Source organism: Haliotis cracherodii, unplaced genomic scaffold (assembly GCF_022045235.1).
Source record: "Haliotis cracherodii isolate W230 unplaced genomic scaffold, xgHalCrac1.p SCAF_29, whole genome shotgun sequence".
NCBI classification, from domain to species: Eukaryota; Metazoa; Mollusca; class Gastropoda; order Lepetellida; family Haliotidae; genus Haliotis; species Haliotis cracherodii.
The window spans coordinates 459,421-484,898 of NW_027266285.1; the positions used below are offsets into that span (position 1 = coordinate 459,421).

Sequence of the window (25,478 nt, forward strand, 5' to 3'; positions counted from 1 at the left end):
TCTCATTTTGTATCTTGTTAAAAATGATAAGGTTAAAAAATGTATTAAAGTATCTAAAGTATCTGATGTTTGTCAACTAAGTCAAACCTAAAGTCCATGTGGTTGTGTAGAAAGTTGCAACAAATGTTCTGATTAGAGTTTAAAATAGTTATTAAACGTCAGCTTTTGTCAGTTGGCTGTGTGTGTATATATATAAAATGGTTTTGTTTGAATGGTGTGAGCGGAGACCCTGAGTGATGGTGAATGCATTGTCACAATGTTGTATGATTGTGTTTGTGAATTACAGGCAATCTATGGTCATCTAGCGTTCAATTACATGGCTCAATAGCATGTTTAAATATATTTTATCTTCATGTACACTTTGTATGTAGCCTTTGAGGGTTACTACATGCTTATTTAAATGTTGCAGCCATAAATTTCCGAGTCCCGCGATGGGATTCGAACCACGGACCTTCTGATAAGAGGTCGGACGCCTTGTCCACATGACCAAAGAGGTTAACCCCGTCAACAAGCTGACAAGGTAAGGATGTCATCTGTGAGATGACTCCACGCCCTGCTACACCTGCGAGTATACAACGACATAGCTCAAAACGTGTTCTTCAGTGGCTGGTTAATTCGTAGAAACATAGCAGACCAACTTGTCATTTTGCCATTCGCGGCATCTACATAGAACACCATCGTCAGCAATGTGTTTCACACATTCCTTCAGTTATTGTTTAGATATTAAAGGACATGGATCAGTCGTATCTCGTACACACTGCAGCAGACACAATGCAATTGTGCCCTGGCGGCACATGAGCAGGCAAATGCGAGGACATGATTAACTCCTGCCGTCCTTGATAGGACCATTTCGGATTAAAATGTGTAAATATTCTGATCAAGATCCTGTGATTTGTGGCGGGAAATTGACAAACAGTCAGATATTGTTCAGGAAGCGTCCCGATTCAGCCGTTTCCAGCCGAATTCGTCCCGATTCTCCCTTTCTCAATCCGAATCTGATCCGATTTGTATCTTCCACAGGATAAAAATCGACCGAATCTGTCTCGACAGCGTCCCGATTCTCACTAATGTGATTCGACAGAGATTCGACAGTGACCGGACAGTGAACCGACAAAGACGGTTTGCATTCCGCAAGATCTGGACGCAATCTGGACTGAGTCGACAAGAAACGGCAAAGAACAATTCTGCCCGTTCATCACGACAGCGTCCCGATCTACAGGACACTGTCCAGACAACACATGACATTGTTACAATTTTGATCCGATACAGCAGAATCTGTCACGACATAGTCACGATTGTAATCCGACCAGACAAAATCGGCTGAGTTTCCCGAATGTTATGGGACGCACCATACTGTCGGGAGTGCTTGGCCGACCTCGATGGACCTTTCCCGATCCGGAAGACTCTGTCGCGAACGTATACGACTGCGTTCAGACAATGGTAGGACATTCCAGATCATTGAGGATGGTAATCCGACTTTTTCGCGTTTCGTGTCGTAGCGCTGTCAATTAAAACTATTTTCCAAGATTATTGGGAGGTCCAAATTTCAATGTACTGATCTTCGTCGGGGAAAAAGCGAACCTCTAATGTCAATTGTATGTACATTGCACGGATATTCTGAAGATGTGGCGCCAAAGTGCTGATCAGAGTGATGTAGTCTGCGGGTGTTGGGTCTCTATCTCTGACGTCTGGCTTCCTGTTTATTTGCAACGGGGTACAATTTGGGAGATAAGATGATGCGTTGCCGGACATCTCTTTACAAAGGACACAGGATGATTTCAAATGATTTGTTAACATATTGTATGCTGGTCATTTAAAGACAATAGTGGGTTGGGAATCTTTCTCTGCTTGAGTTGTATATCCAGGGTGGTATACAATATTAAACGCCTATGTACGGTTCAAGAATGCAACATGTATCCTATATCTTCTCCTCTGTTCACTGATAAGCTGTCTCCGAGATGTGTGTGTGTGTGTGTGTGTGTGTGTGTTGGCGGGGGGATGATTGCAATGGACAACTCAAAGGCGATAGTCTCAGGTAGGCGTTTTGACAGTGACATCAGCCAGAACAGAATGTGTGCGAAACTGCGATTCAAACCCAAGACACGGAGATCCTATTGGCGCCAGGCAGGGTTACAATACGTACTATCTTTTAACGTCTTTTGGTATGACGCAGAAGGGGATCGAACCACAATCTGGTGAGACGTTCTGGCCACCAGACCACGGAGGCGGTCCCTACTCAAAGAAATCACCAGAGTTATTCGTTTAAGAAAACCCCGGCATGATGGTCGTACAAGGCGCCGCAATTGGTCAGGCGGTTTGACTGGGTGAATTGGCCGATGGCGTGTCATCGTACCCCAACGGCATGGCTCGTTACTCCGAACACCAATCATTGATCATCTCGACTCGATTATCTACAGGCCGCCGTTATATATAGAAGCGTTAAACACACACACACACACACACACACACACACACGTGTTCACAGTGTATTGACTATGTTACCAAATCACTTTATGTACTATTTTTTACGAATGTGGAATATTTTTAGCATTAATATCAATTTCGGCAGGACCTAGCAATGACTGTCCTCAAGCACGCATGACAAGGTATATTGTTCAATTTCTCATCAGTTATCTCCCTTTATATGATACATTAGTGGGACACGGTACTACTTGGGCGGAGATGTGACTTATCAAGGCCGGTGCCAGTGTCCATTTGCTGTTCACGCCTTGCACACGCCGTGCAGGGGGGATATATAGACGAACAGCCGATTCTGCTGTTTAAGCATCTTAAATATAATTCTTTCAAATGACAACTACTGGAAAAGCTGTGCCATCATGCGATGTCGACGACAGGAGAATTAAACAGGAATGACCAAAGAATGATATAACATCGAAAAGATGTTTGAGAAGTCCCGAGACACGGAACACATAAGGTAAGATGATACCGCTGACAAACAGCTGTTTCTTAGCGTAGGTCACTTGATGACATTGCCTTGACATTAGTGCTGGTACACCAGAGTAAAAGTCGATAGTGTTTTTTAAGAGGTGGAAACTGACGCGGACATTCAATAATACTTTGTCATCAAATTATTATCTTGAAATAAATGGCCAGCTGAGGCTCATCTGAGCTGAAAACGCTTGCCAGTTAAAGGATAATTTGTCACCACTGAATTATTATATTATAGCCGAGAGTTGAATTTTGTGTATATAGTGCATTAAGGCATTCTTCTTATGTTATAGTTCCTTTAGAATCATCAGAATGACAGATGTTTCTAGAACAAGGCCCACATTTATCATATCGGACAGGATGTCAACTGTATGTGGTTTATATTGTGGGGAGTTCTTGTCACTTTTGAGAGCATAATTACTTGGTGAGCACTGCCCTCATATGTCAGTTCATCTAAATCAGGGTTCTTGTAAGCTGATGTCAGTACGTGCAGTGTACATACATCTGAAATCACAATTTCACAAATGTAGAATTAATTAAGCCTTGGTTTTGCTGTCATGTCCCAGGAGTGGTGTTAATACTACCATTCTAATTAACTGTACTCTCAATATTATCACTGAAACTGACCACACTCAAACTGTGTTGTTATTGAATCTCACTACATCCAGGGAATAGTGTCACTGGAATTGATTGCACAATCCTGCAAATGTTTATTGAGATATACTCATTTAAAAATGTATCTGTAGGCTCATTTAATGGTGTCATTGAAATTGACTGAGGGCTCATGCAATGGTGTCATTGAAGTTGACTGTAGGCTCATTTAATGGTGTCATTGAAATTGACTGTAGGCTCATGCAATGGTGTCATTGAAGTTGACTGTAGGCTCATGCAATGGTGTCATTGAAATTGACTATAGGCTCATGCAATGGTGTCATTGGAATTGATTGTAGGCTCATGCAGTGGTGTGTGGCATTGACATTGACTGTAGGCTCATGCAATGATGTGTATCATTGAAGGTGACTGAGGGCTCATGCAATGGTGTTATTGACATTGACTGTAGGCTCATGCAATGGTGTTATTGACATTGACTGTAGGCTCATGCAATGGTGTCATTGAAATTGTCTATAGGCTCATGCAATGGTGTCATTGGAATTGATTGTAGGCTCATGCAGTGGTGTGTGGCATTGACATTGACTGTAGGCTCATGCAACGATGTGTGTCATTGAAGGTGACTGAGGGCTCATGCAATGGTGTCATTGCCATTGACTGTAGGCCCATGCAATGGTGTTATTGCCATTGACTGTAGGCTCATGCAATGGTGTCATTGACATTGACTGTAGGCTCATGCAATGGTGTCATTGAAATTGACTGTGGGCTCATGCAATGGTGTCACTGAAATTGATTGCACACTCCTGCAAATCTTGACTGAAATGTACTCATTTAAAATTCATCTGTTATTCTTGAGTTTGAATGTGTATTCTCTCTAAGAATATGAACAAGAAAATGAAAGCAATCTTGCACATTTTATACTTTTCCAGCATTACACTAGCTGTCTGACCATCATGGCATTACCAGTGTCAAGCATCAAGGCAACCAAGGGGTCCATAGTTTCAGCCTTGACATACAGCTCAAAATGTTTTGTACCTGTGCAAAGCCAGAAGGGATACCATTGCTTTTCCAGATACTGTACCAAACCCATGAAGTATGTGAACCAATTTCTTCAGAGTTCATCAAATAGTACCATCAGTAAAATTTCCAGTCGAACTAAAGTGTCTGGAAATGTCCACTTGGGAAGTGATATCCAACAGACATCTGTGAGAAGGTAAGATATTTTATGGTAGAAAAGGAAAGTGTTTAATGGGTCGTGTTACATCCACTATCTAAAACTAAAACATCCACTATCTATAATGAAGAGATACAAGAAAAAATCTGGTCCTCATGAAAATACTACTTTAATATTTTCTTTTCTTTTTGTTTCTAACCATTTTCTTCAGTGTGAAGTGAAAATGTTGTCTGTGAGACTTGCACTTGCCAAACATCCTTACAGTTACAACCAAATTGAGTGAACAGATAGACCAATGTTGTCTGTGGTGTAAACAAGTACTTTAGAAACAATGCTTGAACCAACAGTGTAGTGGGCAATAATGAAAGCTTTATCAGTCAAATAACTTCGATAATTCTTGAGATGGCTAAGCCCTGTGAAGATCCAGGTTAGAATTGGTCTTCAGCAACCCATACATTTTCATTGTTCATGAAGGTAGATAACCTTTTTGTTTGGCAAATTGGAAATGTCACATTTGAAAACAGTGGAAAACTAGCATAATTAGTAATTGTGCTATCCAACTCTTTCAAGAATTGTACTCCTGAAATGACCAAATATATGAGAATGGCTGAAATGAGTGAAAAGGTCAAATAAGTGTAAACTCTAAAGACCATCAGCAAGGCCTTTGACCCAAGATGATGTTTTTTACCATGTTTGTTTATATCTGCTAGCGAAGGCTAAGATCAGCATAGTATTTTCAAAAAAAAACAGTAGTGAGTGAGTGAGTTGTGTTTAACACCGCTTTTAAAAGTATTCAAGTTATATCACAGCGTGTCAGTTTAATGTGGGAGGAAACCCCAAAGTGATGCAGGTCTCAGATGTTTACCGCTTCGGTGAAACCCACGAGCATGGGTATGGTACTGATAAATCTGGAAACATAATCGGGGCGAACTGGGATTCGAACCCACAATCATAGGTTTCTGGTGTGCCCAAGGAACGCAACTCTGCACAGCAAATTGCGGCGCCTTAGACGACTGGGTCACCCATGCCCCCCAAAAAACAATAACACCAGCAAGAAAATTTATTGTTTTTTGGTAATTGTAAAAAGTCATTTATAGTTTCGTTTTATTTCTTTTACCTTAAAATAGATATAAAAAACAAGTACATAAAACAAGTTATTAAGTTGGTCAGGGCTAAAATATATCCTTCATAATTCTCAAATTACACGTGTTGTGTGTCCACTCCAACAGCAAGAAACTGGAAACTCACACAAGTCTTCTGTCGGATCCCCGGGTACTTTGTGCATCACTGTCCACATGTTGGAGTCATCTGGACAAGTACAGTGGGACAGTTGATCTAGAAAACATGCCTGATCTGAAGCGCTTCCTCAGTGAGGTAGGTCAACATGATGGATTCCTTGATAAAGACTGTCAACCTTCAAAATAAACTGAACAAATCCTGTTCTTTTACCATAAAACATATGAAAATGATATATGTTGAGTGTGCTTTGGTTATATTTTCACATTTGCTAGTGTCATTATTCACCCGCAAGATGCTAAGCAAACAATGCCTCCATCAGTAAGCCAGGATGAGGGGTTTTTCTTCAGTGATGACTGACAGCTGGACAAGCTGTGAAGGATATGTGTCCTGTATTTTATAATATGCTATCTGAACAATGTCCCTATTTACCTTTTGACATTGACATTGTTGACAATGAAAGCAGGTTAAAAGAGTATAATCACATTGTCAGGCCATGTTGAAGAGTGGCAATTTGTGAAACTTCCCAGGTTATGGTGGAGATTGTCCAATCATCATTTCAATAAAGACAATGTAAATGTATTACTAAAGAAGTAAAACTAAACTGTGCAGAAACCATCAGGAACTTTACATGAAGGATCATTTATATCCACAAAACACACATACACATTGAGCAGACAAAATGAATCTGCATGCATTTGTATGGTTTAATGTGATGAAACATATTTTAAGGAAATTAATTTGTTGTTAAATACAAAAACTATTGTGAAGAGTTTTGAGAAAAAAAACATGCTATGATCTAATTGTATTAGGTAGGTTTTGCCCCACCTGTTACTTCACATCCTTCTGTTTTCTCCTATTTTCCTCGGGTTCCCAGAGAACAAACGTTTGTGTAAACAAAAATAAATTACAGCCAATGGCTTTCCTTGTGTTGTAATGTCATTTTAAGCATTAGAATAATTTAAAGTCAAGTGAACTTATGTCATAGACTGTTTGTCCAGCGTCAGTTGTGCATCATGCATTGGCCATCTTCTCTTTGGAAAATATTAAACCAATGAAGCTGAAACTTCATGTACTTCTTCCCACTATTGATGACACATCATATTTTTCAAGAAGTTGGAATCTGATTTTCAATTCGGCGGCAACGGCAGCTACAATGAAAGATCTATTTATATGCCATTACTGAGTCATTTTTAATTAGATTTGCTGCATGTGCAGTTAGTAATAGGGTTCAGCATGTGTGTTCTGTTGGTTTTTTTTGCAATATTTTAACTTTTGACCTTGATTTGACCTTTCTCTTTGTCCATTCTGAATGCTGAAACAAGGCCTACTAATGGCCAGTACTCAGACCTTTTCTTTCAAAATGTTTTGTGATCTTTATTTGACCTTTGCTTTTTGACCATGCTCCTAAGTTCTCTCAAAAGCGTTTCCTCCCATTGTAAACATTATCTCCTCAGTGACCACTGAACCAGTGAAGCTGAAACTTCACTTGCTTGTTCTCACAAATGATGTCACCTGAATATGTTTAAGAATTTTAAATTGCTGACAGCCTTACAAAGGATCTATTTATGGGGAACTTGGCCAATGTGGCTGAACATATATGTTCTGTTGTTTTAGCAATGTTTGAAATTTGACCATACTGGAAGTTGAAACTTCTTATGACAGTTACCCAGGCATTTCTTGTTAAAAATGTAAAGAAATTTAGTATGTGTGTTGTTAGTAGTTGGGCTCAGTATATGTGTTCCTTTTTTTGCGATATTTCAGATTTTGTCCTCCATTAGCCCTTTGATCATGCGCATAAGTTCACCCAAAATGTAGTCTACCACACTTTAGACATCATCTCCTCAGAAACGAATAAAACTTTACATTAATGTGCTCACCAATGACATCACATGAATTTGTTAAAGAGGTTTGAAGTTTATTTCAATCTGGCAACCACAGCATTGAAAAATCTAGTTATGGCACATGTTCGGTGTGTTTCAAGAAAGGGAAGAATAAATATACAGCTTTAGTATACCAAACTAATTATTATGATATGGATGATCTTGACCTAAGTTTTCTAAATTGAGAAAAATCGACAAACTTTTACTTCAAGACCTTTTGTTTGGAAATTAATGACAATAATGCTTAAGTCAACCATGACATAATTATTTAATAATTTTTAATCCTTGTTTCGAAATCATAGTAAAAGGAATGCATATGGCAAACTTTTACTTCAAGACCTTTTCTTTGGAAATTAATGACAACAATGCTTAAGTCAACCATGACATAATTATTTAATAATTTTTAATCCTTGTTTGGAAATCATAGTAAAAGGAATGCATATGGCAAAATATGCCTGTTTTTCTTTGAAACAGATTCTTCCAATGACAGAAGTTTTAATTACATATTTGTAATGAGTAACAAGAGTGTTTTAGTACCTGCACTCTCAGCATGCATTTGCATCAGGAAAGACAATGAAGTCTTCTGACACTTTCATTGACTGAAGATACACAGCCTAGTTGATAAACATTTGTGTTGGAAAGGATGAGTAACAAGTTTTAAAGTAACAGTACAGGATTGTTATGGCCTGGCAAGTTATGAACCTGACTATTTTAAGGAGCTTGGTTCCTGGTGCTTCCAGAACAATAGGAGCTGAACACAGTTAAGCTGTAAGTGTCATTCTTGTGGCATAGTTTACAGTTTATTGGCTTAAACTTGATATTCTTCAGGTTGGGACTGACCCCAGAGAAGCCCGCTACTGGCTGAAACAATTCACCACTTCAGAACCAAAGAAACCTTTTGCAATTGTCCAGGTCGACCCGGAAATCTTTATGGATAAAAAACAGGTATTTGGAAAAACAACAACTAACTTTGAACTACAGCTTTTGCACAGGAAAAATAATGCACCCTCATGCAGTCTTTGTTGAAATTTGGAATCGGCTTTTTCCTTCAGTAGGAAGGAATATCAAGTGATTTTCATTCTGTAATCTTTCTCCAGTTTTACCTCTGAAATAAGTCATATGATGCTCAAGATGTATTGTTCTAAAATGAAAAGAAGTTTTGACTTTCTTCTTGGCACATTTCAGCTAGATCACCTGACATCATGTCTGTCTTTCCTTCAACGGAACAGCATGCGACCTGCTGTTGTCTGTGGCAGCCATATTGCATCTGGCCATCGGTTCCCTCTGGAGGAGCTCCAGGTGATCAATCTTGGTCATGTCTTTCTGTTGCATATATGTCAACACTTAATGTGAGCCAATGCATGAGAAGTACTAGTCAAAGCCATGTGTTTACTTTAAGTGCACATGTAAGTAGATAAGATGAAGTTGTTAGTCGACATGTGGTGGACTAGGGTCCCTGGGTGATGTCCCTTTGAAATTTGTCAGTTTGAGAGTTGTCTTGTTTGTTTTAGAGGGGTTGAGCAGGAGATTTTGATCTATCTGTATGGTTTGAAATAGAAGAGTTTATAAAAACAGAAAGGACATTACACACCCTATTGCTTTGTAGGCAATGTGGGGATTCTGGATGAAACTTGGTTCCTAGCAATAGATGTTGTAGTGAGACTCAGGGACTCATTTGATGGTGGATCAGTGTTACGTGACGGTGTGGATGGCTGCTAATTATATCACTGGAGTATTTACAGACCATCGTGATAATGCTGGAATAGTGCAGCGTTAAAATAAAACAAAAAACTATATACATTGCTGATTTTAAATTTGAGTCACATATGATAGGTTAAATTTGAAATTCCAAAAAGAAATATTTCTCTGCTGAGTGTTGTTGAGAAGGGAGAAAATCCTTTGATGTTCAGTTAAAAAAGGTATATTACTCTGTTGGTATTTTTTGATAGGGGATACAACTCTTTCCTGTAAAATGTTAAAAAGGGAAATAGAATATCACATTAGACCAGCTCCTACTAAGTGTAACTGATTTCTGTTTCAGAGACTGAAGACACAGGCTGTGATGTATAGCACTGTGCTGGCCAGTATGCTGGAGGCCAACAGAGTGCACTGTCGCCCACTGTTCATGGGGAGCCACATCATCCAAGCTGAGAGAGCTAATGGGTAGGTACTGAATGGTTTAAATCACTGCAGGTCAGATATTCTAAGGGACCAACTATTTGATATTTTTTGACATTTGTGAGCAACTCATGCCATTCCGGTTCAAGCAGAATGGAGACTTGTGCTGCTCTCCCAGCAATTGCTTACTCATGTTGAAAAGTATTTAACCTGTCTGACGTATACATATCATTTTGCTACACAGTATGTTTAGCATGAAAACAGACCATTTTCTTTGATGAAAATCAACTTATTTATACTAATCTTTTGCTTGTAAAATAATATTTTAAAGTTTAAAATGAGATGAAAAATGCTGATATTATGAAGGTGTTTTTTTAATTTCTACAATGAATCTCTTTGAATTATTCTATACTCCCCCAAGAAAGAAACGCAAAGCCAGAATCGGTGACAATATGTAGAGACATTTAATTTGATAAAGAAAAATGCGACAAGGATGAAAGTTTACAAGACGGATCATACAGTGGTTAAGGTAAAAACACAAGGATGTGAATGTCACATATTGAAAGTCAAGGTCATGAAGGTGTCAGTATCTTGTATGGCCACCATTGGCAACCAGAACAGCTTGGCATCTCCTTTCCATGGAAGCCACAAGGGTCTGAATCATGCGTTTTCATGGGAATTGTAGCCCCTTTCTGCCTGAAGTGCTTGTGCCAACTGTTGCAGAGTCTGTGGCTGACGTTGACGCACGCGTCTGTCCAACTCGTCCCACAAGTGTTCTATCGGATTCAAATCCGGGGATCTTGAGGGCCAAGGCAGAACCTGGATGTTGTTAGCCCGCAGGAAAGCTGTGGTGAGATGTGCTGTATGGGGCCGGGCGTTGTCATGCTGAAACATGACTTTGGCGGTATGCTTGATGGGTACGACGTGAGGCCTCAGGATCTCGTTGATGTACAGCTGAGCTGTTAAGTTGCCCTGGACATGGACATGGTCAGTTCTGCCAGTGTGGCTGCCCACATCATTATGCTACCACCACCGAATCTGTTGACCTGTTGAATACAGCATGGTGCAAAACGCTGTCCCTGACGTCGGTACACACAAGTTCTTCCATCTGAACGATACAGCCAGAAACGGGACTCGTCGCTGTACCACACCCTCCTCCAACAAAGTTGCTGCCATACCCTGTGTGCTTGGTACCACTGACGTCGATTTTGACGGTGCTGTGCCGTTAAAACGACCCCATGAAGGGGACGTATTGCCCTAAGTCCTGCTTCTCGTAATCAGTTCCTGTTTGGGCTGATATCCTGCGCATACCCGGAATGTTGGATGCCGTAGAGGATTGTGGCTCTGTCCCGGAGATGACGTAACCGGATGTGTCGGTCCTGCCCCCTGGTGGTCACTCGTGGTCTACCTGATCTGGGACGGTCATGTGTTGTTCCTTGATTTTGATATCTGTCCCACAGTCTTGTTATGGTGCTTGGCAACACGTTCAACACCCTGGCTACTGCAGATCGTGAATTACCAGCTTCCAATCTGCCTATTGCGTTGTTTCTCTCTGCTTCGCTGAGTCTTGGCATTGTTCTGCATTAAAGTGCGAGTCAAAAACAATTGCCACTCGAGTGAAAACCCTGCGCTTTTAATGCCCATGGAAGCATGTTACACGTGCAGTGAATGGGTGTGTTTTGGTGACATGGTTAGCACTTGGCTGCGTTTTGGTCAATTTTGCATGTTTTTCTCCCTGAAAACAACTGAATCAAATTTCCATCTCATTCTTCATGGCATTTGGTACCCATAACACTACATCTCCCAAATCTTTCCTGAAAACACCAACATCATCTATATTACTATTTCAGTAACCATTTTTATCCCTTTTGCGTTTCTTTTTTAGGGGAGTATATTAAGAGTCACAATTATGATTTTTCCTTTCCCGTGCTTGATGTCGCAATTTGAAACTTATTTATGTCACAACTGCTTTAACGAATAGTAAGCAAATTTATATGTGTTCATTTCATAACATTTTTTAGGAATGCCTAATCCACCATGTTTTGAAATGTACCAACAACATATGACCATTGTAATATTGAAACCCCATTTGGATTCTGAGTTAGATTTTGTTTCCAGTAACTAATGCTTGTAAGAGGCCACATATATGGACCGAGGCGTCAGGTACAGTGACTTGGTTGATTATGTGTCATACCCCGATTACTTGGATAGTTATTCACAATATCAGCTGCTGTTTTTTCTGGTCAAGTCTCAATTATTAACAGTATGCCATTATATACCTGGAATATATTTAATATACCCAGGTGGTAACTAAACACCAAATAAACCTTAATATTCATTTTTTGCTGCAATTTAAGTTGTTAAGAAAAGGAAAGAACAATCACAATCTTATCAAATAAAGTCAAGACATGCATACAAGCTACCTACATACATACTGTGTGCTGGATATGAGAAACTACAGCTTAGCTACAGTTGGTATTAAACTGACCAAATTGTATGGAATGATACAGCAAGGAAAGTGCCTTGCAGAGTTGAACACACAATCTATATATTTCCCTTTTTTTTTTAACAAACACATATTGCCATGATGTATTTTAAAAATAATAGGGACAATATTGATCAAAGTACCCCATCCTGCTGAGTATTCTGATTGGCTTGAGCCATTTCGACTCATGGCGGGGGGAAGAACAGTCTTGTAGGTTACGGAAATATGTGACTGATAAAGAATGATTTGGGGAGAGCTGTGCTCAAACCCTCTAGTGTTCAAATCAACAACTGAGAGTTATTTCTCCTGATAGCCCCATGTGTGAACAGATGATGCAGATGAACAGTAGATATATTCCTTGCAGATTTATCTCCCCTGTACCTTTTAACCCTTTTAGGCCTACTTATACTGCTCAGTGTTGAATTTAATCAAAACACTACAATGACAGGGAAATCACTTCTTTGTAACTGTTCATCTTCACAATAATTTTATTGCAGTGCCAACTATTGTGGGACTCTGTGTAACATCAACACAGAGATCATTGAGTGGTGTCTGCAGACAAAACACATTCCAATAATTCTGTCATTTGGAGAGACTTCTACTGGCCAAATTGTGGCGCTGGACTTGTGGAGTGTAACGGAAGGGTTGGCTAAGGCTCTCCAGCCACTGAAGGTCATCAAGGTCAACGCTTGTGGAGGCTTTGTTGATGAAGTTGGATCTGTGAGTACTGGAGCCCTTCATTGGAATAGATGGATGTGAAACAATATTTTTATTATGTCTTAAAGCCAGACATTTTTTGTTTCCACATTTTCTTGGTCAATATCCAAAGAGGTAGGATGCAAAATGAGAAAAATATAAGAATATTGCTAGGGTTGACTTGAAAGGATGAATAAAGATCCTTGAAATGAAAGTTGTAAACAAAACCAAAGGTTTCAGTAAAAGCAAATTATTTAAACCAAACACAGCCTTTTGAATTTTTTTCTAGTACTGAAACGTTAGAGTTAGGTATGATCATGGTCTTCTGTGGTAGAAAAGTATTCAAGTTTTTGCGTTGTATCTTTGAACTCCTTTTCAATTAAGCCTGCTGGTGAGGTTAAACTCTTTGAAAGACAGATTTGTTGAAATAATCACATTATGACTGTTTAGATTTTCAAATAAGTTTGTTATTCGGGCAGTCATACACTTTATAGTGTAAAACAACAAACAGACAAGTTATATACCTTGTGTGCCTGACATTGCAGATAGTGGCAAATATCCATCTACCAGTGGACCTGGAAACGTCTGGTGACAAGCCCTGGTGTACACCCGTCATCAGATCGAGTGTAAGAGTTGTATTCCTTGTGTATTAGTTGCATATATTTATTTCATAATAAAAATAACAATAATACTGAAATTGGGATCATACCCTGGTTTGCTGCCAGGAATACAGCCCTTCTGACAATCTGGGTAATGCAAAAGGCTGCAGTGTTGGGGGGTCTTCACATTGGCTGAAAACTTCTGGGTGGGTTTGACTAGGCAGCGCTTCCTGGGAGAAGACCCATTCGCTGTCTGGGCTAAGTGTGGAGAGGGCAAAGGCCCTGAGCTGATGATGAGCCTACCCAGCCTGACTGTGCCAGTATCATCCAACCCTCTTTGCTGCATTTATTTATTTTAATCTGAATAATAATAATAATAATCCTTTTCCAAAATGAGTGGTTTAATTTACATCTGGTATCTGGTAGAAATCATTCATGTAAAATACCTGCAGTAAAGGTGTATTACAGGAAGAGGCATATAAGTATAGTCAAGCTTGAGGATATATTTTCAGATAGAGCGGATATACAAATTGTTGTACAACATGCCGAGGGAGAGCTCAGTCGTCATCACCGCTGTAGACAAGATGTTGAAAGAGCTCTTCACTCACAGAGGTAATGTAGTGTACACTTTAGCATTAACACTTTGCAATGCATCCTGGGTAACTACAGCCCATGTCGGGTTTCCTGGGAAGAAAAGGGTCTCAGAATCCCAAGCTTGTTGAGGATAATTAAATGGATGAAGCTGTCAGGCTTGGTGATTGTGTTTCCTTGTACTTCGATGACACTATAAGTTGTATCAGGATCAAGTGGGTTACTTTGTGTTATAGGTGTCTCACGTTTATACCACGAGGCGGTGGCAAAATCAGACTGCCTTGTTCGTGGCAGGGTATTAGGTATTTTCCCTCCTCTGAGAAATTTATTTTCCACCTAGGCGGGATACAGAGTATTTTATCAAGATCACGTGAACCAATCAGATCTCATAATTCTGACATGGAGGTATGATAATGGCAGTTATTCGAAACCAATGGGCTTTTGAAGTTTCCCATCTTCAACACTATTCAAGGAGACTATTTCTCAAAATCTTTTTGGTCAGATGTGAAAAGAAAAAAAAGAAAAAAGAAATTGTAAAACAATATTATAGTGGCGTAAAAAACAAAACAATCATGACCAGTTTTACGACAATCAGAGCAATACATTTTGAATCCAGTAAGCAACTATAACAATGATTACACATACTCTCATTCATTAAAAATCTGGCGTGTGCCGAGATACTATTATTTTGTGTTCTAGTGAAATTCATTAAAAGACATATATCTCCACATTTGTGAGATTTAAGGTCATTGAATATATAAAACCAAATGTCTTTACTTGAAAAACAAAAGATAACAGTTACATTCATTTGGTCCCGGATACATCCTGCTCTATTGATCACCATTTGACTCCTGGTAATTAGAAATGTTCAGTAGAAACTACCGATAAGAACATACATTTTCAGAGTCCATGAAGTCATTTTACATAGACAGATTGGTTGTGTCGCAAGACAGGAAGTTAACTAGACAGGACGTAATTGCATGGTCAGTCAGTTGATGGATGCTTCTGACCGACTGCAAGTGATGAATTTATCACTACACAGACGGGTTTATCAATGGGACTGCACTGTATCCCCAGTATACTGCAATACGCTTTTCAAACGATACATATTGCAATAGGTTTTCTGTGTAAAAAAATATAACAAGTTTCATTTAGATTTCTATCTATTGTTTAACCTAAACTCTACAAAGAACCTCATTGATTTTTCACAAATGATTTCCCTTTGAAATTGTTTTACAAAATGGTGGAAACGTAGACGTGATTTTTCTCATACATTGTTATCTACCCTGTTATCCATGCTGGGTACTATTTACTTTCATATGTAGAAAATAGGATCTGCATGTACATTCAGTGTTAATCAACTTCAAATATATCGCAATACAAACATTTTGCCAACATTTATCAAAAGAGAAATTTATTTATATTTCATGTGTATTTGTTCGTGTATCTCCATTTACCTATGTCTTATACCTGTATGTCCATGTACTTGTATCTTGTACCTGTATGTCGATGTACCTATATCCTGTACCTGTATGTCCATGTACCTGTCTTGTACCTGTATGTCCTTGTACCTGTATGTACATGTACCTATATCTTGTACCTGTATGTTCATGTACCTATATCTTGTACCGCCATGTCCATGTACCTATATCTTGTACCTGTCCATGTACCTATATCCTGTACCTGTATGTCCATGTGCCTATATCTTGTACCTGTATGTCCATGTGCCTATATCTTGTACCTTTATCTCCATGTGCCTATATCTTGTACCTGTATGTCCATGTGCCTATATCTTGTACCTTTATCTCCATGTACCTATATCTTGTACCTGTATGTCCATGTACCTATATCTTGTACCTGTATGTCCATGTACCTATATCTTGTACCTGTATGTCCATGTACCTATATCTTGTACCTGTATGTCCATGTACTGTATCTTGTACCTGTATGTCCATGTACCTATATCTTGTACCTGTATGTCCTTGTACCTGTATGTCCATGTACCTACATCTTGTACCTGTATGTCCATGTACCTATATCTTGTACCTGTATGTCCATGTACTTGTACCTGTATGTCCATGTGCCTATATCTTGTACCTGTATGTTCATGTACTTGTACCTGTATGTCCATGTACCTATATCTTGTGCCTGTCCATGTACCTATATCTTGTACCTGTATGTCCATGTACCTGTATCTTGTACCTGTATGTCCATGTACCTATATCTTGTACCTGTATGTTCATGTACTTGTACCTGTATGTCCATGTACCTATATCTTGTGCCTGTCCATGTACCTATATCTTGTACCTGTATGTCCATGTGCCTATATCTTGTACCTTTATCTCCATGTACCTATATCTTGTACCTGTATGTCCATGTACCTATATCTTGTACCTGTATGTCCATATACTGTATCTTGTACCTGTATGTCCATGTACCTATATCTTGTACCTGTATGTCCTTGTACCTGTATGTCCATGTACCTACATCTTGTACCTGTATGTCCATGTACCTATATCTTGTACCTGTATGTCCATGTACCTATATCTTGTACCTGTATGTCCATGTACTGTATCTTGTACCTGTATGTCCATGTACCTATATCTTGCACCTGTATGTCCATGTACCTATATCTTGTACCTGTATGTCCATGTACTTGTACCTGTATGTTCATGTGCCTATATCTTGTACCTGTATGTCCATGTACTTGTACCTGTATGTTCATGTGCCTATATCTTGTACCTGTATGTTCATGTACTTGTACCTGTATGTCCATGTACCTATATCTTGTGCCTGTCCATGTACCTATATCTTGTACCTGTATGTCCATGTACCTGTATCTTGTACCTGTATGTCCATGTACTTGTACCTGTATGTTCATGTGCCTATATCTTGTACCTGTATGTTCATGTACTTGTACCTGTATGTCCATGTACCTATATCTTGTGCCTGTCCATGTACCTATATCTTGTACCTGTATGTCCATGTACCTGTATCTTGTACCTGTATGTCCATGTACCTATATCTTGTACCTGTATGTCCTTGTACCTGTATGTCCATGTACCTATATCTTGTACCTGTATGTCCTTGTACCTGTATGTACATGTACCTATATCTTGTACCTGCATGTCCATGTACCTATATCTTGTACCTGTATGTCCATGTACTTATATCTTGTACCTGTATGTCCATGTACATATATCTTGTACCTGTATGTCCATGTACTGTATCTTGTACCTGTATGTCCATGTACCTATATCTTGTGCCTGTATGTCCTTTTACCTGTATGTCCATGTACCTATATCTTGTACCTGTATGTCCATGTACCTATATCTTGTACCTGTATGTACATGTACTGTATCTTGTACCTGTATGTCCATGTACCTATATCTTGTACCTGTATGTCCTTGTACCTGTATGTCCATGTACCTATATCTTGTACCTGTATGTCCATGTACCTATATCTTGTTCCTGTGTGTCCATGTACCTATATCTTGCACCTGTATGTCCATGTACCTATATCTTGTACCTGTATGTCCATGTACTTGTACCTGTATGTCCATGTACCTATATCTTGTACCTGTATGTTCATGTGCCTATATCTTGTACCTGTATGTTTATGTACTTGTACCTGTTTGTCCATGTACCTATATCTTGTACCTGTCCATGTACCTATATCTTGTACCTGTATGTCCATGTACTGTATCTTGTACCTGTACGTCCATGTACCTATATCTTGTACCTGTATGTCCTTGTACCTGTATGTCCATGTACCTATATCTTGTACCTGTATGTCCATGTACCTATATCTTGTACCTGTATGTACTTGTACCTGTATGTCCATGTACCTATATCTTGTACCTGTATGTTCATGTGCCTATATCTTGTACCTGTATGTCCATGTACTTGTACCTGTATGTCCATGTACCTATATCTTGTACCTGTATGTTCATGTGCCTATATCTTGTACCTGTATGTTTATGTACTTGTACCTGTTTGTCCATGTACCTATATCTTGTACCTGTCCATGTACCTATATCTTGTACCTGTATGTGCATGTACCTGTATCTTGTACCTGTATGTTCATGTACCTATATCTTGTACCTGTATGTCCATGTACCTATATCTTGTACCTATATGTCCATGTACTTCTACCTGTATGTCCATGTACCTATATCTTGTACCTGTATGTCCATGTACCTATATCTTGTACCTATATGTCCATGTACCTATATCTTGTACCTGTATGTCCATGTACCTATATCTTGTACCTGTATGTTTATGTACTTGTACCTGTTTGTCCATGTACCTATATCTTGTACCTGTCCATGTACCTATATCTTGTACCTGTATGTCCTTGTACCTGTATGTCCATGTACCTATATCTTGTACCTGTATGTCCATGTACCTATATCTTGTACCTGTATGTCCATGTACCTATATCTTGTACCTGTATGTTGATGTACTTGTACCTGTATGTCCATGTACCTATATCTTGTACCTGTATGTTCATGTGTCTATATCTTGTACCTATATGTCCATGTACCTATATCTTGTACCTGTATTTCCATGTACTTGTACCTGTATGTCCATGTGCCTATATCTTGTACCTGTATGTTCATGTACTTGTACCTGTATGTCCATGTACCTATATCTTGTGCCTGTCCATGTACCTATATCTTGTACCTGTATGTCCATGTACCTATATCTTGTACCTGTATGTCCATGTACCTATATCTTGTACCTGTATGTCCATGTACCTGTATCTCCATGTACCTATATCTTGTACCTGTATGTCCAAATTGCCTACCTTATTTGTTTTAAAATGGAGTTTATTTATACCAACACAAATGAAACAGAGGTTAGGATGTCGTGAACTGTACGATAATTATATTTGTGTGGTTTGTTTTAGGTTCAGGAACCTTCTTCAAGATCACAGAACCTATCCACAGCTATTCCACCTTGGAGGGTATTGACATCAACAGACTGACACAACTCTTCACTATGTATGTATGTCTGTGCATGTGTAGGTACTTCTGCATATATGCAATATGTATGTACTGCAATGTATATGTTACTATGTAGACCTGTGTACAGAAGACTCCCTCTGTCTCAAACCTGAAGGGACCAACCTTTCAAGATTTTGTGTGATTCAACAAACTGAAATAAATTAACATTGATTAAGCATATTTCTTTAATTCTCTATTCTAACCGTTCTCTTACATAATGTTTAAGCAATGACTGGCCACCATTTTACATGTCTCATAATACTCTCCATTAATCAAAAACTTTACCGATTCATTAAAGACAAATATTAGATGTTTTTGTTCAGACCTCATTTGTATTTATGTGCTTAGTGTAATTGTTGTTGGTGCAGTGTATCAGGGAGTTGAGAAATGTCTGTGCATATAAAAGATTTATGATGTTCTAATTGAGTTTCAAGACAAAAGTACATATTATAAAATATTTTAGTGACTAGATATGTGTACAAATACAATTCTTATGAGACGAGATGTTTGTGATGGAAGGTTTAGTTTGCCATAGGCAAGACATTTGAGATTGAGGGATCCCCTTTTTGTCACCACAAACAAGCTAGTCATGAGGCAGTGGAAATCTGACCCCAAGAATTCTGAAAGTATTTCTCCTGTGGCAATTCCTTGGCAGAAGAGGATGTAAGTACCCCATGCTCATAAGTATAGCATTTGTACATATATCTAGTCACTAAAATATAAGTGAAATGATGAAAACTAGACCTTCATTCATGCACGAATATTGTGCGCCGACTATTGATCATCAACCAGTTGTCTGCCCCAGACTTGGATATTTGCAGGCTGTTCTGATATGATAATGGCGTGTGTGGAATAGAACACAGTGTTCACAGTTTTGGAGATCATAATAATAATACCGTACTCGTCGTAAGCGCTCCCTACCAGCTTCAGGACCGTCTGTAAGTCATCTTTGTGAGCACACCTCCTAAGACCGAAACTTTACATTACAGTCCATATTTTTTTTTGTATATTACAGACTTATTACTGATCTTTTACAGAAATAGTTTCGTCAAATTGTCAATAAATATGCTCTCCTCTTTCAGATCATTTAGGAAACCATTAATAGTAGACTACTTCAAGTCTATTGAGGGACAACTTCATGCTGTGTACTTGTCAGAAAGGTGACGAAAGTTCATACATTTCTTTCATTTAGTTTTCTGAAAGACAAAGAACTGACACATCATTTATCTGAAAACACTTCTTATTTTTGAAAGCTGTTGGCTATGAGGTGTTCCCCGTTTAGTGGTAAAGCATGAGTGATACATGTCAGAAGGTGAAAAAATATTTGTTCTGATTGTTCATGTGATCTTGATAAAATACTATGTATCTCGCCTTGGAGGGAAATAAATTTCTCTATCAGGTGAATAAATCCCTTATACCCCGTTATGAAGAAAACAGGCTGAACGTAGATTCCTGAGTGGGAGGATAAATCCCTTATACCTCCATTCAAAACAAAAGCTGCATGCTTTTTCTGAGTCACTGAAAGTCACGTGACATAGCACAAGTTAACCTAAGCTCAGCTCGAACAGCTGTTTTCTGTCAATTTTGAATTTGTTTTAATTCTTTTACAATGTCATATGAAAATATGTCAGTAAGATATAATTGTTTGAGCAGTATCACTCGGGGTGCATTGGGTTTTAGGCATCCCTCGTTAGGTTTTATACCACTGCCTCCTGTCATAGTCGTTCGCAAACATCAATATTAAAATGTTTCAAACTGAAAGTAAGCCTTAAAAGTTGGTAAATAATCCACACCTGTCTGTTACAGCTACAATGCAGCAGCTGTGGTCCTGAAAGATGATATGGACGTACCCTATCTCTGCAAGTTTGTTGTGTCCGTCAAAGCCCAGGTGAAAAACTCAACCCTAGTCCTGATTTATCTCTTGATTTTGATCACACATTATTGTGGCTTTTTCATTTATTTATTTTACAAGTCTGTCATTAAAGTGAAAAGACTCTGATTTCCATAACCCTATGGTAATATTTGATTACATACAAGCCTCCATTATTAAGTTGTACTGTTTTTGGTTGTAAAGTACAACTCTTTTGAATTAATCTTAAGTATGTACGTTAATATTAGTGGTTTGCATCTTCCCACAGGGAGAGGGCACTGGTGAGATGCTCTGGGAGACACTGAAGCGAGATCACCAACAGCTCTACTGGCGGTCCAGGGGAGACAACCCAATCAATTCCTGGTGAGCTAGTTGTGGAAGGGCTTTTGTGAGGAAATTGTATAATGTTTAGAAGCAGTGTTTGGAATAGCCAACTGCCAGTTATCCAATGACCTGTAAGTTTGTCAACAAACTCTTCATCGTTTAATCACATATACAGTCTAGAAATAATAAGAAGCAATTTGCTTTTAATGTTTGAGTTATATGGCAGCTTGGGTTGTATACTCCCCAGGGTGCTGAGAATAAAATTTGAGTGCACACTGACCACGGTAAAAAAAATACTGGGGTAATAATGATATAGCATTATGAACATTCACTTGGCAAATGGGGTCCGATGCATTCCTGAAGTCAAACCCGTCAACAAATTCCCCTGCTTACAAGAGCATACACTGTATGTATACATATTCACTGTCGACCCGTGAACATCCGGGTTTTCAGCAACCCATGCTTGTCATAAGACTAACGACTAACAGGATTGGGTGGTCAGGCACGCTGACTTGATTTGATGCCTGTCATCTTATCCCAATTGTGTGGATCAGGACTCATGATGCCAAACACTGGATTGTCTGGTCCAGACCGCTATCATATAGCTGGAATACTGCTGAGTGGGGCCTAAAGCAGGAACATTATCCTCTGTCAAGTATAAGAGGAGGACATTTTCAAGAGTTGTGGTATGATTGAAACTCAATACACCTTACATATAACAAATATTCACATGAACATTTTTTTATTACGTGAAATGGGAATCTTTATTATTCAAACACTGCAAGCATATGAAGTTGCAAATATTTATATGAGAGTTTGAATAGTATACTTGAATTCTTAACATATATTCATATAGATGTGACAGTAGAAAAGGCTGGTTTTAACTGTTCAAGGCCAGACCAATTTGTAGCTCATCTGAACTGAATGTTACCTATAGCGACATGCTGTCTTGTCCCTTAGTTGTGACAGGATCTGCTCATCATGGGTTTGTATCCAAGATTCATGTTGAGTACCGTCTTTGGTTAGTGAGCACCCTAGCTGCATTGTCTATGGTTTCACCAAAGTGATCAACATACATGGCCTCCCCGAATAAGCTGACTCTTAAGTCTTTAAACTGTTCACAGCAGTGTAGAGTATAGTTCACAGCAGTGTAGAGTATAGTTCACAGCAGTGTAGAGTAAAGATCACAGCAGTGTAGAGTATAGTTCACAGCAATGTAGAGTATAGTTCACAGCAGTGTAGAGTATAGTTCACAGCAATGAAGAATATAGTTCACAGCAGTGTAGAGTATAGTTCACAGCAGTGTAGAGTAAAGTTCACAGCAATGTAGAGTATAGTTCACAGCAATGTAGAGTATAGTTCACAGCAGTGTAGATTATAGTTCACAGCAATAAAGAGTATACTTCACAGCAGTGTAGAGTATAGTTCACAGCAGTGTAGAGTATAGTTCACTCACAATTATTCCTTATTTGAAAAAAATCCTAATGAGGTAGGATACATACCTTAAAGTGTCCAAACTTTGTTATTAGATTATCCCTTAAACTAGAGCAACAATATTTCTAATAATGATATTTTATAATGAAAAAAGGCATACCTGGGTAAATTGTCAGCCTGTATGGTAAGGCTGATTTTTGTGAATACACTATGAAGGTTTGAACCTGTTTTTATCCCCCCGGCATATAATGTGGGGGAATATAGCGATCAGCCAGTCTGTCCGTCCGTCCGTCTATCTGTCTGTAATCATTTCCTTTTCCGGGGCAGAACTCGAAAACCACTCAGTCTTTTTGATAGAAACTTGGCAAATCTATCAGTCACATACTGAAGTGAGGCCTTTTGCTATTTATGAATTTTAGAAATTTTTAGTTTTTACGTTTCCATGGCAACAAGTTGGACTTAGGTTCTATGATGGTGGTGTTCATTTCCGGAGTGTAACTCAAAAACTGTTGAATACTTCCTTACAAAACTTTGTATGTCTACCAGCCACATACTGAACTTGTGCCTTTTGCTATTTTGGAATTTTAGAAATCTTTATTTTTTATGTTTCCATGGCAACAAGTTGGATTTAATTTTTATTATAGGATGGGTTCACTTATGGATTATAACAGATAAACTGTTAAATATTTGCTTGCCAAACATTGCATGTCTATATATAAAGTACATACTGAACTGGTGCCATTTGATATTAAGAAGTTTTAGAAATGTTTATTTTAGAATTTCCATTGCAGCTATTTTGACATGGGCAAGGAGAAATTTTGGGTCAGTTACATGGTTTGGGACCATAACGTGTTAAAATGGGCGGAGGATATAGATGACTTCGTTGACTATACACTTGTTTAGTCATTGTGTCCTGTAATTTGTCATTTGTTTGCATAAAAAAATCCCACAGAAACACACTTGTTTTACTTTCCATTTCATATGGATGCGACCATGGTGGATCTTTTGTGGGTAAACAATGTATGCTTCTTCAAGAACATTCAACTCCTGACTGATTACATACAGAATTGCACGTTTACTTGTGGTTACTTTACAGACAGCTGCCGGGGGGGAAAATGTCATCTTTCTGATGACTCTTGTTTGTAAAAGACATTAGGATCTGGCAAGCAATTTTATTGATTCTCCATTGAAGGATGTTGTCTGTACATATTCTGTCTGCAGGTACTTCAGGAGAAGTGAGGGAAGTTGGAGCAACAGAGATTGGACAGTGTTTTGGTGAGAATACGACCGGTTCATTGTCATAAGGGGTTGTCATAATCATTTGTTACATAAGTCATTGTCTGGTCCAGTGCTACTTACTATGCTGGTTGATATTTTGTGTATATATGCACTAGAGCTGGGATGGGTAACTCGGGAATCCGGGTCAGGATATTACTGAGTTGGCCCCGGGTACCCACAGGACTACCCGGACCCGTGGTTAGTGATATATTGTTTAATCACAAAATTATCTAGAACTCTATGGTTACACTACAAATCAGTAGTGTTCGCATTTGTCATAATGCCACCAATTTCTTCTGATTTTTCATATGGTTAAATAAAGATATAACTTAATTCAACTTCAGTGTATGAATGACCAGATTGTTTAATACATGTATCTAAATACGTTTTGCCAGGACTATGCTAAAAATGTTTCCAATTAGACATTTTGAAACATCTTTGGAGACCTACAGTGGGTATCCGGGTAGGGTCTGGTAATAGAGGGTTGGGTACCCGGGTAGTAAATTTGGACTTGTCCCAGCCCCAATATGCACATATAACTATACCTGTCACTAAGGTTGGAAAGGACCATGGTGGTCCAGTCATCTAAGGCATTGTAATTTGCTGTGCAGACCTTGTGGGTTTCAAATCCCAAATTATGTTTCTTGGTTTGTCAGAACTATACCCATGCTTGTGGGTTGTACCAAAGTGGTAAATGTCTAAGATTTGCAACACTTCAGTCTTTACTCCAACATCAAACTTGCATGCTGTGATATATCCGAAATGGCGTTCACTCACTCCCTAAAATGAGTAATTTTCAATATTTCCAGGTACGGCATCCATCAGCCTAGCCTGTCGTCCAAACTGATAGATTCAGCAATCTCTAAGCCACAGTCCTTCGAGCCTTCTATTGAAGTGAAAAACGAAACAAAACTGTCACAAACAAATGTTTCAACAGTACTTTGAAAATTTGGACTTCAAGATGTGGCAGACAAAGAGGAACATTACACACTTCTCTGAGGGGATATTAATATCTTATGAGAAAGTAGGACAAGATACAGACATGTTGAGATCAGTTGTCTTTTGGTCATCCCAAGAAAAATGTTCTACCCTGACTGGACCTGGAAACCTCCAGTTGTTAAACACAGTTAATTTAAAGGGAGATAACTTGGTGTACCTTGGAGATAGTTTTCAATAGTCTGGATTGTTTGAGTGTTCATGTTTTATGCAATGGTGTCACATTG

At 38.8% G+C, this 25,478-nt stretch overlaps 1 protein-coding gene and 1 pseudogene across 1 annotated transcript; both read left to right on the forward strand.

Moving 5' to 3' along the window:
• Window positions 1-2,847: 2,847 nt before the first annotated feature.
• On the forward strand, window positions 2,848-25,278 carry LOC139473522 (N-acetylglutamate synthase, mitochondrial-like). The gene is made up of 15 exons (XM_071256142.1): window positions 2,848-2,935; window positions 4,488-4,771; window positions 5,962-6,106; window positions 8,680-8,796; window positions 9,037-9,150; window positions 9,893-10,014; window positions 12,952-13,174; window positions 13,696-13,776; window positions 14,262-14,361; window positions 19,253-19,346; window positions 20,432-20,509; window positions 21,156-21,237; window positions 21,488-21,582; window positions 24,199-24,252; window positions 25,065-25,278. The coding sequence occupies exons 2-15, from the start codon at window positions 4,512-4,514 to the stop codon at window positions 25,198-25,200; spliced, it is 1,701 nt and encodes a 566-aa protein (XP_071112243.1). The 5' UTR covers window positions 2,848-2,935; window positions 4,488-4,511; the 3' UTR covers window positions 25,201-25,278.
• Window positions 16,231-19,216, forward strand: LOC139473500 (uncharacterized; annotated as a pseudogene).
• Window positions 25,279-25,478: the final 200 nt, after the last annotated feature.

What these genes read in the sequence shown, in the direction of transcription:
- LOC139473522 (XM_071256142.1), top strand. Translation starts at nt 4,512, where the DNA reads ATGGCATTACCAGTGTCAAGCATCAAGGCAACCAAGGGGTCCATAGTT. An exon ending in TTGTTGATGAAGTTGGATCT is followed by an intron (nt 13,175 to 13,695) that starts GTGAGTACTGGA and finishes CTGACATTGCAG; the next exon opens with ATAGTGGCAAATATCCATCT. An exon ending in AGAGCTCTTCACTCACAGAG is followed by an intron (nt 14,362 to 19,252) that starts GTAATGTAGTGT and finishes GGTTTGTTTTAG; the next exon opens with GTTCAGGAACCTTCTTCAAG.